Raw genomic sequence first — 20,122 nt, forward strand, 5'->3', positions numbered from 1 at the left:
AGCTGAGGGTGGTGAGGTTTGGGGTCTCCTGGAGCCAGGGCAGTGCCTGTGGAGGTGCCCAGTGCCCAGCGCGGGGCCTGAGCAGGCGGGCGAGGGACGTGCTTGCTGAACGAGTGAGTGATGGACCAGCCTGACCCCCAGCTGCACCAGCGGCTGGAGTATGAGGGGGTGGGGTGTCGAGGCGCTGGCCCCTCAGCTGGTAGGGGTAAGTGACAGGCTGGACAGAGCTGGGCCAGAGGTGCACCAGGCGAAGGTCTGAGTGAGGGGCAAAGGGCTCAGGGAGGGTTCCTGGGGTGCAGGGCTCTGAGATGGGAGGAGTTGGCAGGTAGGCTGGGGTTTAGCGGGACCCTGGCCCTCCCAGGCCAGATGACTTCCTTGCGAGGCTGGAGAGCTCAGGGTCCCAGCCTCTCCAGGGGCCCCAGTGGCCTTGCCAGGTGGGTGGGGTGGGTCAGGCGAAGAGCCGCTGAGCCCTGAGGATGGCCAGGTTTCTAGCCTGGGGGCAGGCCTGCGGCCGGAAGCCCTGACTCAGAGCGTGGCTGGTGCCAGGTGGGAGCCAGGAGATTGGCATCGTGGGGAACGTGAGAAGCCCTGGAGGCCCTGGTCACAGCCCCACGGATGCTGAGCCAGCCTGAGACACTGTCAGTGCCGCGAGAGCCAGCCCCACATGCGCAGGGACGCAGGCCTGCGGGGGCATGGGTCTCACCTGGCGATGCACTCAGCAAGACCCAGGTCAGGCAGATATCCATTCCCCAGGGTCCCCAGGGCCACAAGCATTGCCCCGGGCCCCGAGCCAAGAGGGGATGGAGCTGACCTGGGCTTGCCCTGGGGGTTCTCACAGGCCAGTGACCAGCTCACCTTGGGGCGAGCTGTGCCCACTCTGGCTGCCCAGGGAGCGAGGTGGGTGGGTAAGGGTGGCGTGGTGGTGGAGGGAGGATGCACCGTGTATTCAGGACTTGACCCCAAGGCGTCCAAGGGGTCGGGGGCGGCAGAGGAAACTCAGGTCTCAGCTCAGGGGGCTGGGCACAGAGCAGGAGGTTGAGGAGACTTCCTGGAGATGGCAATGCCCCGGGTGAGCCCCGAAGGACGAGGCTGAGTCAGCCAGGGGGCAGGCGGGTGTGTGGTCAGAGGGACTGGTCAAGATCAAGGCCTGGAGGCAGGAGAGGGCGCCTGTGTTCTGAGTCACCGGTGGTTCCTCTGGGCTGGCGCAAGGAGGCAGGGCTGCCAGGGCTGGGATAGTGGGGGTGAGGGGTTGCTTGGGAGTCATGATGAGCTCCAGCCGCTGGGTGAGGTAGGACCCAAGAAGGGAGCCCCAGCACGGCGGCAGGGTAGGACCTGTTGGAGGAGCCAGGTGCAGCGCTCGGGAACTCACGGCTTATCCAGGCAGGCTCCCTGGAAGAGGAGGCTCAGCACGAGGCTTGGTCTGTGGGTCAGAGGTCAGTAGGCGGAGGTGGGAGGTAGGCACCCTGGATGTGTGACGTGTGATTCAGCAGGGCTTGTGCCTGGAATGCATGGTTTGGGGAGCACGACGGCCAGTCTGAGGAGTTTTCAGGGGCTCCTAGAAGCCCCTGCCTGCAGAGACACCTTGCCCACTCCCTGTTCCCTCATTGGGGTGAGCTGTGCCCACTCTGGCTTCTCTCTGCTGTGTGGGGGGACACCTGTGAGTCACTCACACTCCAGTGTGAATTAGCCCATCAAACCCCAGGGGACCCTGATGCACACAGTCCCATAATAGCACCTGCTTCGTGGGCCGACAGGAGGCATCCTGAATGCAGCGGAGGCCCTGGCTCAGCAGGCCGGCGGGGGGCTCTCCACGCACCCTCTGTTACTGTCCCCTGATGTCCCACGAGTGTGCCAGGGCCTGTGCTGGGCATTGTGTCCCTGTGGTCTCCCTGGACAGCATGTGGGGGGAGGATTTATGCCCACTTCATAGGGGAGGCAGCTCAGCTCTGAGTGGCCGGCAGGGAATTGGCCCAGAGGTGGGAACAGGCCTCAGGTGCCCAGTTCCTCCTCCCGGGGCGGGGATGGACGAGCACGTCCGGGCACGGCAGGGACCGGGACAGAGTGGTACCGTAGGCCGAGCCTCCTCCCAGGGCCTCCGGCATGCCCTGGCCCCCACCCAGCCTGGGCCCCAGGGGAGGTCCCCTGCGGGGTCTCCTGAGCGGGGCAGGGGCCCGGCTGCCTGCTCTGAGCCACTCACCTGGGCACCAGGATACGGCTGTGGCTCTGGCACAGGCGCTGGGTGAGGCGGGTCTGCACCGGGCGCGAGTTGCGGGGAGCTGGGCTTCGCGGTCTGAGTGTGGCTGGAGGGGAGGCTCAAGGGGGAGAGCGGGGAGGCTCAGGGAGGGGGTGGCCAGTCCCCAGGGGCTGTGGGTCCCTGAGTGAGGAGGGAGCCGGGGGGAGGTCTTGAGCAGAGGACGGCACGTCCTGGGATATTTCAAATGGTGGCGCGGGGACAGGCGGTGGAGCGCAGGGCGGAGGCTGGCAGTGGTGGGTCCCACCAGGGTGGTAGCCGCAGCGTGGGGGGCAGAAGTGAGACTCTCAGTGCCTCTTGCAAGGAAGGTCAGTTGCAGATGGGTCTGTAGGTATGAGAAGGAAGGAGGGAGGGAGGGTCCTGGAGGCGGCCGCCAAGTTGGAGTGGTAAAGAGGGGCCTTGCTTGTCCACCCACAGCAAGTCCTGGCTGAGCACTCCGACCCCACTGGGGTGCGGGCAGCGGGGCGAGCCAGCCGGGCCCCAGGCCTGCCCTCCCATCAGGCCATCGCACGTGGCGGGAGAACCAGGCCAAGGCGGCAGGACCCACGGATGGAGGCCACGGGTCAGGGACGGCCTCGCCGTGAGAGCCAGGGCGCTGGCCTGTGGCTGTGGCCGTGGAGGCGGAGCCGTCCAGGCCGGGCCCAGCTGGCCGGTGTGCAGGGCACGGACAGCCACCGGAGGGGCCGCGCGCACCGTGGCGGTGACTGGCCTAACACTTTGTCAAGGAGCACTTGGGGCCGGGGGGGCCGGGTAGGCCGGAGCAGGGGGCAGCTGCCCAGGGAGCGAGGTGGGTGGGTGAGGGTGGCGTAGTGGTGGAGGGAGGATGCACCGTGTATTCAGGACTGACCCCAAGGCGTCCAAGGGGTTGGGGGCGGCAGAGGAAACTCAGGTCTCAGCTCAGGGTCAGGATGCACAGTGGGGGCCCGTGCGGAGGGGTGCCAGCTCAGAGCTCAGAAGTGGAGCAAAAGGGGCGGGAAATTGTCCCTTGGGTTTGGTGACTCGGGGGCTTTGCTAGGAGCAGGGTGGGAGAAGCCTGTGGTGAGGAACTGGTGGCCTGCAGAGGGGTGGGTGATGGCTGGACCTTCCTGGGGGCCCTGGTCGATGGGGGAGGCACAGCCTTTCTCTGGGAGCTCTGATCTGAGGTGCCCAGGGCCCCCTGCAACCTCCCGTCAACTCAGGCAGGGAGGGGCTCCCGCCCTCCTCGTGCTGGCAGGGGCCCCGGCTCCAGCTTCTTCTCTCGCCCTGGACCCGGGGGTGGGGAGGCGCAGGTGGGTGTCACTGACCCAGATTCCTCGGGCCTGGGCCTGGGAGGGGGGCGTGGCTCTGTGCCCCAGATATTCCAAGTTTCTGAAGCTCAGTCAAGAGGCGACCAATGGTCTCCCACATGTGGGAGTGTGTGTGAGGAGGGAACAGCCTGCCTGTGTTGCAGAGATGGTAACAGGTGTCACCTGCAGTGGGAGGGATTTCGGTCAGACATGGTGAAGAACTTCCAGATGTTGTGGGTATAAGAGGATACATCCTAGAGGTTTTGTTGAAGAAAGAGGGCTGAGGGTCCCCTGACCTTTCCCAGTTCAGGGTGTGCCTGAGATGCAAGCGAGGGTCCACCGGTCAGGGACCACCGCCCACCCGTCCTGCTCCAGCCAGCCCTCAACTGCTGCCCAGCGCAACACAGAAAGCACAGCTAATGGCCTGGGGAAGCTCCACTGACCGAGCTTTGCCCTGGTGTGGGATGGGCCTTAGGCAGGCCCCCCCTCCGCCTGGTCTGGGCCTTGGGCCATCCTCGAGGGTCCCTTTCAGATTTGCTCCGCAGAGTTCAGTGGCTCAAATACTGTAGGCCTTGTAGGTTGGTCAGACAGATAAAAAACTGGAATCCTGGCCCTCCTGCTGTCTTGCTGCGTGGCCTCGGGCAATCATACCACTTCTCTGAGCCTCAGTTTCTCTATCTACACAGCTGAGTTGAGGATTATTGCAAAGATTAAATGATAAAATGCACAGGAAGCTATTAATATTGAGGTGAGGTGGGGGAGGGGACAAGGAGACGGTCCCTGTCCCTGTGTTGCGTGTCAATGGCCTGCCAGAGCCAGGGGGACCATGGAGTGGGGAGGGGCCGAGGCCGGGGAGCTTGCAGAGGTCTTGCAGGGTCTGGGTGAGCCCAGGAGCTGCCCACCTCCCAGGCTGCCAGCCCCAGCAGTTGGTCCTCTGGACCAGGGGCGGACGCCTCCTCGGGCACTCCGTGGCCTGAGGCTGCAGGGGCAGGCCCTGGCCGAACCGTTAGCAGGGTGGGCCCTGCTCCTCGTTGTCGCCTCCCCTGGGAGGCTGATAAGCTAATTGGTGCCCATAGCAGGAGTCCTGTGGGGCTAACCCGCAGCCTGGGCTGGACTTCTCCCAGGAGGTGGCCAGCAGCCGTCAGCCTGGCGCCCTGCAGACCCGCCAGCACTGCCTGGGAACCTGCCAGCCTACCGGCCCCAGCCAGCCTGGCTCCCCTCACCCCGGCCCTTGGGGTGCTGTCCCTTCCCAACCCTCCCAGCAGCCTTCAGCAGGCGGAAATGATGGGTTCGGGGTCTCCCCCGCTCACCCAGAGTAGGAGGGCTGCGGCAGCATCGTGGCTGGACTGTGAGAACACTAGAGCTGAGATGTGAACCCAGGACCGGCCGGCCACAGACTCCTGCTCTTAGGAGCGGGCACGTGGCCAATGTCGTGGACAAGCCTGAGAGGGAGGGAGGCACTGTCTCCAGGCCGGAACAGCCCACAGGCCTCCTGCCCGGAGCGTCCTGGGTCTTGGGGACTCCTGGCCTGCACTTCCTTGGCCATCTTGGCGTCTGGTCAGTGGCTTGCACGCGCACCCCAGGAGTGAGAATGGGGTGCTCTGGGGCTGGGAGGGACCAAGGGCAGCTGGGGCTCAGCGCTCTGTGCCCATTCTGCGTAGTGCTGGGGGATGAGGGGAGACGGGAGTGTGATGTGCACAGCACAGCTGAGTGAGGCCTTGGTAAAGCCCCGCTGAGGGTGCGGGGGGACCACGCTGGATCTCCCAGGACTCTCCAGGGCCCCGCACTCCCTCTCCTGATCCTTCCATCCCCCAGGTCTTGTTTCTGGTTCTGTGGTCATTGGGGTCTTCTTTTCTAGAGGAAGGGGAGAAGAGGTCTCTTCCGGGGCCTTAGTAGCTTTTGACTTCTGCTCCACTCCACGCCAGGGACGCCGGGTGTGCAGGATGGCGGCCCAGGGGGTGGGACCACACAGGCAGCCGAGCCCCTGGCCTCCATCCCAGGGGCTGCGGTCAAGGCCCTGCCTGGGCACTGCTGTGCTGTGTAGTCAGGCGCACCTCGGCTCCTCCCGGGGCCAGCACGGGTTCAGGTGGGCCAAGGCGGGGAGGCTCAGGCGGAGGCGTGGTCAGGAGCCAAAGAGGTGGAAGCTCCGGGGGCCCTCCCGTGGCATTCTTTATGAGGGCCCCTAAGATGGATGAGCTTTGGGCCCCCCAAACCCTGGCCCCCATGGGCCAGTGCTAGTGAGAGGGATGCCACAGAGCCCTGATGCACCCCACGGAGCCAGGGCCTAGCCTCTGCCTAGCTGTCACCTTGGGCCTCAGTTCTCCTCCTCTGTAAAACAGGGGCAGGCCCTTCCCCATGGGGGGAAAATGAAGAGAGAAAAGCAGACTCGAGGGCATCCAGCCGGCCCAGAGTGTGTCCCTTCTCCCCTGGGGCCTGAAGCTCGGAAAGGAGATTGTATAACATCCCAAATTCAACAAAAGCAGCTCTGGGTTCTGGGATGCCCAGAGCTGAGACCCTAAGCTTTCCTAAAGACGTTCTTGCAGGTGCTGGACTGGGGGGCGGGGGTGCCTTGACGGTGTCCCACCGTCAGCCTCCCGACCGTCTCCTCCCCATTTTAGAGATGAGGAAACTGAAGCTAGGGCGGTAGCTGACTTCCCAGGTGACACAGCCAGAAGGTAGCCCAGGATGGTTGCTTGCAAATCCAGGTGTTGAGCCCGCTCAGTGTGTGGGGGTCAGGGCTCCCCTGGGAGTGCACACCCCCAGCCCGCCTTCCATACAGAGGGCCTGGGATGGGGGAGACAGGCTGAAGGCTTTGGAAGGCAGCTCCCTTGCAGCTCCCTCCTTCTGGGGCTGGGGCTGAGGGATCTAGGGCGGGCCGGGGGTGGACCCTTGCCGCAGAGACCTGGAATTGCCCCCCCGAAAGTCCCGGGGCAGACACCGGGTCTGAGTTATTTGGGGGCCGAGGGTGCTTTTTCGGCCCTGGGGTCAGAAGGAGACCACTCCCAGCTGTGGCTCCCGAACAGCGGTTTCAGTCTCGACTCCAGCCTGGAGCCCTCCAGCCTGCAGGCCCAGGGCCCTGGGGAGGGCACTCCATGGGCACCTTCTGCGGGCGCTGCCAGACAAGTGGGCCGGCATGGGGGTGGGGGACTTAGATCAACAGCCACTGGTTCGCAGAGTAGTTCAGTCCGGCGCACTGAGGCCCTAACAAGCGCTGGTTTCAAGGGAACCAGAGCCACCCGAGCGGCAGACAGCAGGAGGGCCCTGGGTCAGACGGCAGGGGGCACGCTCAGGCTGCTTCCCCGACCCCCGGGGTGGTGGGGGGGAGCGAGGAGAAGGCCGATCGGGGCCGGGGGAGGTGGCTGTGGGAGCGGGGTGGTCCCAAGGTCACCAGCGCGACGCGGGGGACGGGGGCGGAGGCGCAGAAGCGCCCCTCATCCCGCCCCGGCCCGCGCGCGCACCGCAGGCTGCCGCGCCCCCCAGCTGGCGCCCGGCTCCACGTGCGCCCACGCGCCCCTCCCGGCCCGGCGCTGGGGCGGGGCGCTCTCTGGGCGCGGGGCCAGGGCTCGGCACCCCGCCGGCCCCGCAGGCCCGCGCTCCCGCGAGTCGCTCTCCCGTGGCTCGGCGGCGGCCATGGGGCGCAGGGCTCCGAGGGCCGGCGGGGCGCGCGCGGCGGCGGGCGCAGGTGCGGACGCGGGCCGGGGACGCGGGGCCCGGGCGCGGCCGGCAGCCGCTCACGCCGCCCCTGTCTCCCCTCCCACCGTGTGTCCCGCCCCCCAGACCCTCCTCCCCCGCCCCCCCGCAGCTCGGGCCCTGGTCGTGGCGCGGCTGCCGCACGGTGCCCCTCGATGCCCTCCGGACGCGCTGCCTCTGTGACCGGCTCTCCACCTTCGCCATCTTAGCCCAGCTCAGCGCCGACGCGGTGAGACCCCAGCCGGGCGCGCGGCGGGCGGGCGGACGGGGCGGGGGCGCGCGGGGCGGGGGCTTCCGGGGCCGGCGTGGGGAAGGGCGGCTGCGCTCCGCCGGCCCCCGTGGCCTGGCCGGCTGGGCCCGGGCCTCTAGAGAGGACGGGTGGGAGCTGAGTGGGTGGCGATGTGGAGTTGGGGACTGACCTGGGAGGAGCCAGGCCGGGGCCCCAAGAGTGACTGATGGGTGAGTGAGTCCCCCACACAATCTCTTTGGGGGCCTAGGACCCTGGAGGAAGCCGGTCCTCAGGGGAGCCGGGCAGTCTGGGCCCCCGGCCCTAGGGGCTGGAGGAAGGCTTGGCCTGACAGAGGCGGGTAGACACCTTCACTTAGTGGGGTTCCTTCCCCCAGCTGGCTGCAGGCTCCTGGCCTGCCTGGGACACGGAGGGGGAGGAGCTGCCACCTTCCTTGGAGTCCTTCCCCACCCACCCCAAGTGGACCGTGGGCTCTGGAGGCAACTGTGTCCCCATGTACGGGTCCCGGGGGTGGAGAGGGTGCTGGGCTTGGCCCAGGTTGGCAGCCCTCCCCGGGAAGGCCCCATCATCTCAGGGGCCTCCTTTTTGTTCTCGTGATTCTTGTGGGGGCTGCCAGTTTCTATGGCGACAGCATCTGGGGCCAGCTTGCTGGCTGGGGCCGGCCAACTGGGGCTGGTGGGCGCTCTTGCCCAGGGCCAAGCCGCACTCGCTGGATCTAGGAAAGCCGGATCCCCCAACTGGGTCACTAGGCCCCCCGAGGAGGGAAAGGTTAGGGGTCTTTGCTCATTGAGCCCCCTGGCCCCGGCCTGGTGTGGAAGTATTCTCAGGCGGCAGATATGGAGGACGGACTGGGAGTGGGACACTGATTTGGGGGTGTTTGGGGTGGCTGGCCCTCGTCAGATGGGGATGGCGCAGCTCTCTGCTCATGGAACCCCAGTTTCCATGTGGAAGATGGTCCCAGGCCTCTCTGAGAACAGTCTGCCCCCCTCCTTTGTCCTCTGAGACGTGGGGAGAGAGAGTGATATTGTCAGCCAGGATCCCCTGGAGGGTCAGAGCTGGACAGGACCTTAGAGGTCATTGCCACTAACCCTACTATCGACAGGCAGGGAAATCGAGGCTTGGGGTGGGGGGCTTGCTTAGAGTCTTGGGGTGACTCTGCTGGAGGGGTCTGTGGTCTTGGCCCAGATCCCAGTGTGCCCTCCCCCTCAGGCTGTCCCTGTGACAGGACTGTCGGTGTTGCTGATTCTGGGGACCCGCCCCTGAAGGCAGCAGCCGGGGCCATGCTGGGGGCTCCCCAGAAGAGATGGCTTTCTGCACAGGGGAGCAACCAGTGGGGCTGGGACTTCCTGGGTCCCCTGCGAGGCTGGAGCAAGCAGGGCAGGGCCCGCCTTGGGGGCTGCCCTTCCTTGGGGGGCAGGGGGTGCTCCAGAGCAGGACACATGCCCAGATCCCCTCTCCCAACCCAGGGTCTGGCCTGTAGGAGGTCAGTGCCAGTCGAATCTTGAAATGCAGGCTTGTCCCTTACGCACGGTGACCCTAGACTGACCTTCAGTCTCTCTGAGCCTCGGTTTCTTCACCTGTAAAACGGAAATGGCCCCATGCTGCTCCGGGTGGCTGCGAGGGCTTCGCCGGTTGACAGGGACCCTCCTGGACGGGGCCTGGAGCGTGGCAGGGCCACTGCATCTTCGAGAGGTGGCATCCCGTTCGGGGGCTGAGCCCAGGGCCACCTGGCATGGAGAGCGTGTTGGGTGAGGGCTGAGCAGCTGACGCTGGGGGGAGCTCGGGGGTGGAGGAGTGGGATGCCCAGGGGGCCTTTCTCAGAAGAGCTGACCCGTAGCGGTGCCTCTGAGGGTGCGTGGACGGGCGCCCTGTGCCAGGACGGGAGGCCTGTGCCAGGACGGGCAGGCAGAGCTTTGGTCTCTGAAGGGTTCAAGGCTTTGCTTGGCAGGGCGCTCGGCAGCTGCAGTCAGAGGGGCATCTGGTGTCAGCCTGATCTGCACAGGAGGGTGAGACGCAGGCTGGCAGGTCAGGGCACCCGATCCCCACATCCCAGAAGAGACAGCTGAGTCTGAGGGTTCGGGAGCCGTCAGTGGCCACGGTGCCACCCCCTGGCCATGGGACCAAGGGCAGGCTGCCTGGCCGCGGGGAGCTTCGGTTTCCTCCTCCGTCCGACAGCACAGTAGTGGGCTCTGGCTGACCCTGTGACCCCCTGAAGGCCTGGGCGTGGCTCAGAGGAGCATGCTGGGAGGGCGCGGGGGGGTGGGGGGGCTTGGCCTGTGCTGGGTTGCTCGCCTGTGCTCACCTGCTCTCAGAGCCATCGCCACCTTCCTCTCTTCTCCCAGCCAGCTCTGGCCCCAGAGATACTGAGTGGGCAAGGGCCGAGAGAGAGAGGGAGACTGCTGGCCTGCAGCCCATCACGCCGTGCCGACCCCTCTGAGTGCCCGCGACTGGGCCCTCGAGGGGCACGGGGTCTGACGGGGAGACAAGCCCAGGCTGGAGGGAGGAGGTGCTCTGGGGGCTCAGCACCAGCCTCCTTCCTTCCAGGGGTAGCTTGGGAGACGGGCACGAGGAGGAGGTGTGGAGTAGGGCCCTGAGGGGTGAGCAGGAGTTCCCAGCAGGCTCGGCAGGGAGGAGGGATGGTCGCCCCAGGGACGGGGAGAAAGGCAAGAAGCAAGCGGAAGATCGGGTGGAGCTCGGCGGGCAGGCAGGGCGGGGGTGCGGGCGCTGCCCGAGTTAGAGCTTCAGCGAGCTTCAGCGAGCTTCAGCGAGTTAGAGCGTCAGCCCGAGGTCCAGGGAGCTGGGTGGCTGGGAGGTGGTGGGCTTGGGTCCTGGAGGGATCCCAGCAGGCGTGAGGGCAGAATAACCCACCAGCAGGTGGGGTGGTAGCAGCGGAGAGCTGGGCTGTGGGTGGGGGTGGATGCTGCCCGTCTCCACCCGCAGAGCTGGGTGTGTGCGTGGGGCGTGGGGATTCGGTCTGAGCAGGCAGAGGCCGCTGGCATCTCGGGGTATGGAGTGGTCTCGGGACTGGAGTCCAGAGCAAGGCCCCCAGAGAAGACGGAAGAGAAGGGGTGCTGTGGTCACACCCCAGGAGCCAGGGAAGGGTTAGATCCGGGGGGCATGGAGTGGAGGAAGATGAGACCATCCCCCCCTTGCGTGCAGCCGGAGTGTCAGGTCCCGGCTGTGCCGCTGCAGGCCTGTGACCACGGAGGGTTGAGTAACTGCTCTGAGTCACATCTGAGGGGGCGAGGCCACCTGCCTCAGCCTGGTGGGGACTGAACCTGTTGAGGTAGTTACAGCATCCACACAGCCTGGCGTGTAGTAAACAGTCTGTAAGGCGTAGTTGTTGGAGGCGTCGCTTCTGTGATGTGCCCGAAACTGGGCTGCTAATCTGACCAGAATCAAGGCTCAGCGTGTGCCCGGGATCAGGGGTCAGGCAATGTTGGAGTAGGGCTCGTTCACGTGGGTAGCTGTGAGCCACGTGTGGTGTTGGAGCGGAGACGGGATAAAGACAGCACCATAGGAAGGAAATCAGTGTTTAGGGCACGTGAGACATGTAAGAGTTGGGAGAAGATTGCAGGTAGGGAATTCACGTGGTGGAAACTGACAACAACCACGTAAATGACAAAGAAGTAAAGATGGAGGGTGGGGAGGGTCTGGTGCCCTGAAGAGACTCAAGACAAGGGGACGGGCAGAGAGATGAGGGGCTGGCTCAGATTGAATGTCCAGCAAGAGCCTCTGTGAGGAGGTGACAGCCAAGCCGAGAGAAGAGCCAGCCGTGTGAAGGTCAGGGGAAGAGCGCTGGGTGGCGGGACCAGCATGTGCAAAGGCCCTGGGGTGGCTGGGAGCCTGGCTGGGGAGCCAGTCTCCAGCAGGAGGCCAGCCTGCTTCTGCCTGATCTCTGCGTGGATTGGGACCAGTCTCTCACCCTTAAGGTCTCCGGTCCAGCCCTCCCAACAAGACCTTGAGATCCCTGACACCCCTGCCCACATTGTTGAGAACCTGCAGGGCTAGGGCTGTCAGGAGTGACGGATGAGCCGGGCGGAGAGGAGGAGGAGGGCACGGGAGGGCAGGTGGGCGAGCTGGCGGGCGTGCGGCTGCCAGGCCTAATGAGGGCAGATGGAGGCAGATGGCCACGGAGGTCGGGGCCAGAGCCAGCCACGAAGCAGGCCTGAGCCACTTACTCGGTCACCCATGACTTGCGTGGCTGGCCGGGCCTCTGAGGTTACCTGGTGAGTTCAGGGGTGCTGGCCGCAACCCGGAGCCCTCCAACTGCCTGTATGGAAACACAGACGTGTGTGCCGGAGCCTCACCCAGGCCAGGCCCCCAGGGATCGCTGATGCCTGGGTGACCTTGAACGACTTTCTCGCTTTTCCTGGAGCCTCTGCCTTCCTGGTCTCCATTCATCCAGCCAGTCACATTGACCAAGCGTCCACGCCAGGCCTGGCCACAGGGGGCTCGCAGACATGAGGAGACCGGGCTGCAGGGACAGACAGGCACCCCCAGCCATGGGACAGGGCTGGGACAGAGGGACAGCAGAGGGACCTGGGGGCGGGAGATGGTGCCTCCAGTGTGGGGAAGGGCAGTCCAGGCCTCGGATGGAGAGCACAGCACGGTCACCATGGCGAGGGGCGGGGGAGGCAGCTGTGTCAAGTGGGGTGGGCCCTGGGGTGCCCTGTGCAGGAGCCCCGGGAACTTAGGCTCCCAAGGAAGGTGGAAGGTCCCATCTGAGGGCAGAAAGGGCCACCGTGGCTTTAGGAAGTGGGTGGGAGTCTTGCTCTGCCATGTGCTGGGGTCAGCAGGGGGTCTGAAGGGTGTCGGCCAAGTTAGACTTGGGACGGGCAGGAAGTTGTCAGCTCTGGGGTGGGGAAGCCCACGAGAAGCCCCTTGTCCCCTGGCCGAGCTTTCCCGTCATCTCCAGCCCTGGAAGTGGTGGGCACTCGCTCTCTCCAGTCCCTCCGTTTGCCTTTGGGTTTTGGACACAGAGGGACCTGGGTCATTCCTCAGCAAGCACACGTGGTCCGCCTGCCGTATGTGCTGGGCACTGGGCTGTGGTGTGGCCGTCGTTCACGCGGTTACGTCGGGGGGCACACAGGGATGTGTAAGCAAGGACCAGCCGGTGCTTAGGGCTGCACTGGGCCACGTGGTGGGGAGCAGTGGGGTCCGTTGGCCTCTCTGAGAAGGGACAAGTGAAGACCAGAATGGCCCGAGGCACTGCCACGCAATGGCTGGGCAGGGCATCCTGGCAGAGGGAGTGGCTGAGCCAGGCGCTGAGTGGGAACGAGGGGGCAGCCCAGTGCGGGGGGTTGGTCTCACGAGCTGAAGGGGGGCAGGGCCAGACGTGGTGGCCTTTGGGGCCTTCGGACACAACTTGGGCCGTGGTGGGGTGGCATGGGAGACTCTGAGACTAGCTGCTGCTTGGGGAGGAGCCCGGGGGCTGGCCTGGGGGCATGGAGGGCAGAGGCCCAGCCCAGATGGAAGGGGCCCGCTGGAGGGAGGAGGTGGATGAGCGCCTGGTGCAGGCTGTGGGTGGAGCGGCTGTCAGGGAGGGGCCTGGTCTGGAGGGGTGGGTGCTGAGTGCCCCGTTAGGTGCAGCTGGAGCTCTGGGCCCCTTTCAGAGAGCGGTGGCTTCTGCCCGCGGCCGGAACTGCAGAGCCACGGAGCCGGGGAGAGCTGTCCGTGGCGGGGCGCTGGGCCTGCTGCCTCCGTGACCTCACTTGTGACTCAGGGTGGGGGAGTCCTTCCCTGGGGTTGGTGGGGGACGTATTGCAGGCTGGGCACACGACTCATTCTACCAGTGGGGCCGGGGCGGGGCACAGACAAAGACCCTGCCCTCAGCAGGGGGTGAGACCCCTCGCCGGGGCAGCCCAGGCCAGAAGGGGCTGGCGTGGGGGGTGCTCAGAGCGTTGCAGGAGGGCAGCCGAGGGCTGCGGGGCAGGGGCGCCTGCGGGGAATGCAGGGCTGGAGGGGGAAGGCGCCCCCCACGGCGTGTCTGCCCGGGCCCCCTCACCCTGTTCTCTGTCCCCGGCCCCGGAACCCACCAGAACATGGAGAAGGCGGTCGTGCCGTCGGTGGCGCTCATCGTGGGCTGCGGCGTGTCGTCCCTGACCCTGCTAATGCTCATCGTCATCTACGTGTCCGTGTGGAGGTGCTGCTTCCGGGGGCGGGGGAGGGGGGCGGAGGGGGGAGGGGCGCGGAGGGGGGAGGGGCGCGGAGCGGACGGTGCCGGGGGGGAGGGGAGCGGAGGGGGGAGGGGAGCGGAGGGGGGAGGGGAGCGGAGCCGAGCGGACGGTGCGGGCACTTCCCAGGAAGGGGCTGGCTGGGGTCGAGTCTCATCCCTTCTCCCACCAAGGGCAGCCGTGGGGGGGGCGGGGACCCAGCACCCTTCCTCCCCAGCTTCCCAGTTAGCAGCACCTGTCACTCCGTTGTCACCACCACCCCGCCCTCCCTGGTGGCTGCTCCGTGGAGGCTGCGTGGCACTGATGGTGGGGGCACAGGTGCAGGCCAGGGATGCCAGGCCTGCCTGCTCCTGCATGGCGCTGGGCCCGCACCACCACTCACAGGGGCTGGCAGGTGCGCCCCGAGCCCACTCCCCAGCTGAGCACCCTGCCCCGTGACCACGGGGACCCCAAGATCATGACTTCCCTGCCTGTTGTCTGTTCCGTCACGTGGATGTGCAGGGTCACTCCCCAAGCCCGGGGTCAAGTGTCAGGATGGGGGTCTCTGCTGGGCCGCCTGCCCCACACCCCTTCCCCCAGGCCACAAGGCCTCTTCACAGACCCCTGTGCCCTGGGTGCTGTCTGACCAGTGTTGGCCCCTGGGGTGTGGGGCGACCCCGTCGCTGCCGGTCACCAGCCCTGGGGCAAGGGACACGTGTGCACAGACTCCCTTCCCCCAAGCGTCCCACTTTGGGCCCGGAGGAGCAGGGGTTTGGGACAGTAGGACAGGGAGGGTCAAGCCAAGGTCACCCACCCAGCAGCCACCCGCTGGGCCCAGCCAGATTCCCAGTGTGTCAGCTCCAAGGGCAGCACGATGTCAGCCAGAGGCCAGCGAGGAGGGGTCGATGTGGCCATTGGGGGAGGGGTGGCCTCCGCTTTCCTGCCCCCCACCACCCCATCCTGCCCAAGGGCAGAGGCACCAGAGGGTCAGTGACCCGGAAACATCCAGTGCCCCTCCCACCAGCCCCTGCCCAGACCATCTGTCCTGAATCCCCTGGAGGCGTGCTTGGCCCCCTGGCCCAGCGCCTCCCCCGAGGCCGCTGTGGTTCTGAGGTTTTGGCCCACGGTCTTCAAACACCTCCTTCCCTGTGAGCTGTGTTCAGGACCCCGTGGAGTTGGCGACCCTGAGAGGGAACGTGGTGGTGGTGGAGCTGGAGACGGTGGGGGTGACGGTGCTGGTACTGGCAGCGGTGCCTGCGGGGAGGAGGTGGCGCTGGCCTTAGTGGCCACAGCACCCCGGTTCTTGTGAAGCTGAGACCCTTCCGGACGCCGATCATGGCCGCCCACCCTCTCCCACAGGTACATCCGCTCAGAGCGGTCCGTCATCCTCATCAACTTCTGCCTGTCCATCATCTCCTCCAACGCCCTCATCCTCATCGGGCAGACCCAGACCCGCAATAAGGTAAGCGGCCTGTGCTGTGCCGCGCGCGCCCCAGCATCCCAGGTTGGGGGGCGCCGATGGCGGTGATGGTGAGCGTCCACAGCAGAAGCTTAGGGAGGAGGGTGCCACAGCTGTGCGGACCCCTTTGCTGTCCTTTGGCCGCAGCAGCCGCGTGGCTCGGTCCGGAGGGGCCTGTCACCTGGCCAGGGCGTGGGGACACCTGGCCAGGGCGTGGGGACTTGGTGTCTGGAGCCTTCAGCTGGACTGGCGCTTTGACATGAGCCAGCTCAAGCCCCGGCCCCGGCCCACCATTGGTACCAGGCTGTCGCCGTGTGGCCTCCGGGGGACCAGCTGCTGAGCCGGTGGGCTCCTGCGGCGTTTGGTGCGTGTGTGAGTGGGTGAGGAAGCCGGGGAGAGGGGTGTCTGTCCCTGGCATTGGTGGGTGGAGTCGCGCAAGCACCCACCAGGACCGCGATGTACCACAGCCCATCTCAGGGTGGTGGAGCGGGTGAGCGCTGGCTGGCGTCCTACCTGGGGAGTTGATTTGGTCACTGTGCGGACGCTGGACTCGGGCCCTCGCCGGGGCAGGCGGGATCGCCGGGGCAGGCGGAGTCGCTGGGGCAGGCGGGGTCGCCGGGGCAGGTGGGGTCGCCAGGGCATGCGGGGTCGGGTGAGCGAGCGCCTCTCCGCCTCTCCCGCCACGCAGGTGGTGTGCACGCTGGTGGCCGCCTTCCTGCACTTCTTCTTTCTGTCCTCCTTCTGCTGGGTGCTCACCGAGGCCTGGCAGTCTTACATGGCCGTGACGGGCCGCCTCCGGAACCGCCTGGTCCGCAAGCGCTTCCTGTGCCTGGGCTGGGGTGAGCGCCACGGGGCCAACGGGCGGCGGGGCCCCCCTCTCTGACCCGGCCCTCCTCCCGGCCCCTGGCAGCTCTCTCTCCTCTGAGCTTCCCTCCAGGCCTCCACTCCAAGGGGTTGCCTCGTTGTGTTTGAATGTCAGGTGAGGGAATAACTCTGTGGTATGAGGACACCCCATCCATTATTGGGGCTATACTTACGATAGAAAGTTTTTCCATTTTTTATCTGAAATTCAGACGCAGCCAGGCGTCCCGTCTTACTTGCTGATCCGGCGCCCCCCCCCCCATTTCTGTGGGTCCTCATCCTGTCCACCTCCTGTCCCCTTTCTCACATGCTCAGTGTAACCCTCTGTTCAGGGGCTTCAGAGGTGCGTTTTGTTCCCCTTCCTGAGATGGGCGGGGCCTTGGGCAGTGGGGAGACTGACACGCTTTCTTTCTGCTCCTCCCCTAGGGCTCCCTGCGCTGGTCGTAGCCATTTCTGTGGGATTTACCAAGGCCAGAGGGTACAGCACCATGAACTAGTGAGTCGGGGCAGGGTGGGGACATGGTGGAGGCCGCACGGCTCCCCCAGACCCTCCCCCTGCCCTAGAAGGTGAGGGCTGGCTGGGCGCCCATCTCACAGATGAGAGAGTCAAGGTTGGGCGAGAGTGAGGGCCCCGGGAGCTGGAGGCCGGGCCCTGGGGAGGCACCTGCCTCCCATCAGCCAGTTCCTCCCGGCAGTGGGCAGCGGGGTGAAGAGAAACAGGGCTTGGGGCGGTTGGAGCCTCATTTCCTCCTTCCATGGCCTTGGACAGGTGCCTTAGCCTCTCAGAGCCTGTTTCCCCATCCGCACAATAGGGGATGCGCCCCTGCACCGGTGTGGGGATAAGGGGGGCTGTATGGCCCCTGGGCAGGCGGGGCAGGTAGGGGTGCCCATTTCACAGATGAAGTCACTGAGGCCCTGAAGGGTCGGCTGGGTCAGGTCCAGGGGCCTCGAATGCCAAGCCAGGAAGCTCGGGATTATCCTGGAGGCCGTGTGGCTTCCCAAGATGGGGGGAAAGGAGCCAAGGCCTGGGGGGCCATGGCTGTGGATGTGGGGAAGAACGGGCAGTGAGAGCCAGGAGGAGGGGCCAACAGGGCTGCGCAGGCCTGGCCCACTGCAGAGCCCCAGGGGGACAGGACGTGACCAGGCCCTGAGGCGCCCCCCTGCACTCGAATGAGGACCCGTGGGGTGAGTACTGGGAAGGAAGTATGAACACCATCCCCAGGGCTGACAGGAAGGAGCACCCAGCCTGCTGGGCTCAGGGATGCATCAGGAGGAGGCGGGGTGTCGCAGCGGGGTTCTGAAGGATGGAGAGCTGTGCACTGGGCACATGGTGTGGCACGGAGAGCTCGGGGCAGAGGACACTGCACGTGCAGGAAGCCGAGCAGCCTTCACTGGGCTCAGGGCTCCTGTGGACTGCCCTGGGTGGTGCCCAGGAGATTTGGGGAGGTAAGGCTGGGGCTGGTGACCGAGTTTGGTGGAGGGCCCAGGTCATGGTGTGAGCAGGGGGCCTGATGCAGAGGGCCTGGGTTGAGTGGGTGGGTGGAAGTCCAGGCCGTGGACCCAGCCCAACAATTTGGCATCACGTCAGGAAAGAGAGTCTGCACGTGAGATTGGGGAGGGTCTGTGAGGCAAGTTGGGGAGCCCAGGCCTGGGGGGAGAGTCGGGGGAGGGGGATGGTCAAGGTCCCTTCCTCTGGCGGCCTGGCCCTCTGCTGTGTGGTCCCCTGCTCTGGACCTGCTTCTTCATCCGTAAACTTCGTCTGTCAGCTGCCTGGGGGCTCCCATGGGTTCTGAAGCTAAAGAATGTGCGGTCACCTGGCTTCCTCCTGCCCCTTCTCAGCGTCACACCGCCCTCCTGGGAAGCTGGTGGTGCCCAGGGTGTGACTGGATGGGGGCTCACGCCTGGTCGCTAACCAGCCTGTCTCCCTCCCCAGCTGCTGGCTCTCCCTGGAGGGGGGACTGCTGTATGCCTTCGTGGGACCGGCCGCGGCCGTCGTGCTGGTACTGACCCCCGTCCCGACATCCCAGGCTGAGCCCCTCGCCTCCCCCTGGGTCGAACTTGGGTTTTACCTGCTGCCGCATCAGGGTTGCCCTGGTCACCAGGGGTGGGTGGTGTCCACAGATCCCCCCCACCAACCTGCCGCAGGGGTGCAGAGGCACGACTGGGCTGGCGGCCTTGTGTTTCTCTGAGCACATTCTGCCTGATGGCTGGACCCCGGCGGTGTACCTGCCAGGAGGCCTTACAGATTTGATGAGCGAGTGACCATAGGGCGGGGAAGGCGGACAGGCGGATGACCGGGACAGCAGGGGCGTGGCTGGGCCTGGGACTTTTCCCTCGATGGGGAGCCCGTCGCCCCCGGAGGAGGGAAGCACCTCCCCTTGCTTGACCCTCAGTGGGTTTTTTTTCTGCTGTGCCCACGTCCGCTCAGTGAGGGTTGAGAGACAGTGCCACATGCACACAGGGTTATTGTCACCCGGTTACGGATGAGCAGGGCGAGGCTGGGGGGTATCCCGAGATCGATGGCTTCTGCCAGGCCTGGCTCAGAGCCCATCTCGCCCTCCCCTCCCGCCTGCCCCCAGGAAAGGGCATCGCATCTGCAGAGTCCTGCTGTTGGGGCACGGCCACACCTTGTTGCCCAGGGCACCCAGGGGAGGCTGAGCCTGCAGGGGGCACGAGTTGGGGGAGCCAGTGGGGGGGGTGGCGTTAGTGGGCAGAATCCGTGGGCCAGCCCCAGCCAGAACCAGCTCCTTTATTCCTGGAAGACGGCGGGCAGGGAAGCGGCAGTGTGCCGGGCATTTGAATGCCACTAGGCAGTGGCCGGGCCTTCTAAGGGCAGGCGCCCCAGGAGGGGCAGGAGGGGGGATGTCAGAGGCAGGAGCCCCCCAGGTCCCTTCCCACAAAGCATCTGGAGGGCAGCGCCGTGCGCTCCTGCCCGGGACTCCTCCCGTAACACAGGGACACGCAGGGAAAGGCAGGCACAGAGCCTGCTGCAGGCGGGGCGGTGGCCACTGGTGTCCTGCCCTCTCCCGCCCCAGCGCTGCCACCCGGGAAAGCTGCTTTCACCCAGACGGCCAGGAGGCAGGGCTGGGGTGTGTGTGCGGCCACGAGCTTGGCTCTGTGGGGCTGCGGGGAGTCGGCCTCCCCAGACCTCCGGGTCCAGGGACCCATGGAGTCCCTGTCCCCGCCTGAGACGCAGGAACGTGGCTGGGGGTCAGGCAGCCTCTCTGCAGAGTGGAAGCCCTAGGGGAGTGAGGATGTGAGCTGGGAGCCCCCTCCACGCAGGCGAGGAGGCCAGAGGGGAGGGGAGACCAGGGCCTGCAGGCCGTGGAGGAGGTGGATGGCTGGGACGCGGGGGCAGCTTCTCTTTGTCTAGGCGGCAGTCTGGGGGGCAGTAGGAGAGTAGCCGCAACACCCAGAAGCACCTCCAGGGCCAGGTGCCCTGCGGTGGGGGATTGAGGGAAGACGCCTGTGGGGTGGCAGCCCTGGCTTAAGGTCCCGAAAGGGCTGCACGGTGCAGAGAGCAGTGTGGCTCCGGCAGAGCCAGGCAGGAGGCGTCCCGAGGAGGCGTCAGGTCCAGCTTGAGCTGGGCGAGCTCGTGTGTGGAAGGCGCACGAGTTGCAGGGGCGCTAAGGAGGGGACGCGGGGCGAGCCTGGGTGTGGGCGGCGGCTGGACTGGAGGTCCCCTGAGGTCCCTTCTGTGGTCTGAGTGGGACAAGTGCCCCAGCAGCGTGGTTCGGCCAGCCCGCTCGCGTGTTTGACTGCTCTGGTCAGTCCCACTCCGGGCAGGGACAGCCTCACCGTGACCCCAGCCCGACCTCTGACCTCTGGACTCCATCCCTGATGGAATCCCAGCTTCATAAACTGCCGACCCCAGTGGTGATGGCCATGGGCCTGGGGACCTGTCATGTGGGAGGCTCGAGACGCGGTGCCCAGCCCTGGGCGGGGTAGGGGGGGGGACCGTGTGGCACGGAGAACCCCACGTAGCGGCTGGGGCTGTGGGAGGAGACGGCGGGGTAAAGGGACGACAGCGTAAGGGCAGCCGGCAGAGCCCCCCTCCTGACCCGGGGGCCCCCCACAGCCGCCCCTCCCTGCCCTGCAGGTGAACATGGTCCCTCTCCTGACCCGGGGTCCCCCCACAGCCGCCCCTCCCTGCCCCCCTCCTGACCCGGGGCCCCCCACAGCCGCCCCTCCCTG

At 66.3% G+C, this 20,122-nt stretch overlaps 1 protein-coding gene across 1 annotated transcript in view; it reads left to right on the forward strand.

Annotated features, from left to right (window-relative positions):
• The window catches only part of ADGRB1 (adhesion G protein-coupled receptor B1), a 72,745-nt gene that overhangs the window by 36,765 nt on the left and 15,858 nt on the right, over window positions 1-20,122 (forward strand). The window contains exons 17-22 of the mRNA XM_032610591.1: window positions 7,294-7,435; window positions 13,495-13,598; window positions 14,968-15,070; window positions 15,756-15,906; window positions 16,355-16,424; window positions 17,862-17,928. Of these exons, the coding sequence (XP_032466482.1) occupies window positions 7,294-7,435; window positions 13,495-13,598; window positions 14,968-15,070; window positions 15,756-15,906; window positions 16,355-16,424; window positions 17,862-17,928 (637 nt within the window). The remainder of the gene's footprint in view (window positions 1-7,293; window positions 7,436-13,494; window positions 13,599-14,967; window positions 15,071-15,755; window positions 15,907-16,354; window positions 16,425-17,861; window positions 17,929-20,122) is intronic.

This window comes from Phocoena sinus, chromosome 17, assembly GCF_008692025.1.
Source record: "Phocoena sinus isolate mPhoSin1 chromosome 17, mPhoSin1.pri, whole genome shotgun sequence".
Lineage (NCBI taxonomy): Eukaryota > Metazoa > Chordata > Mammalia > Artiodactyla > Phocoenidae > Phocoena > Phocoena sinus.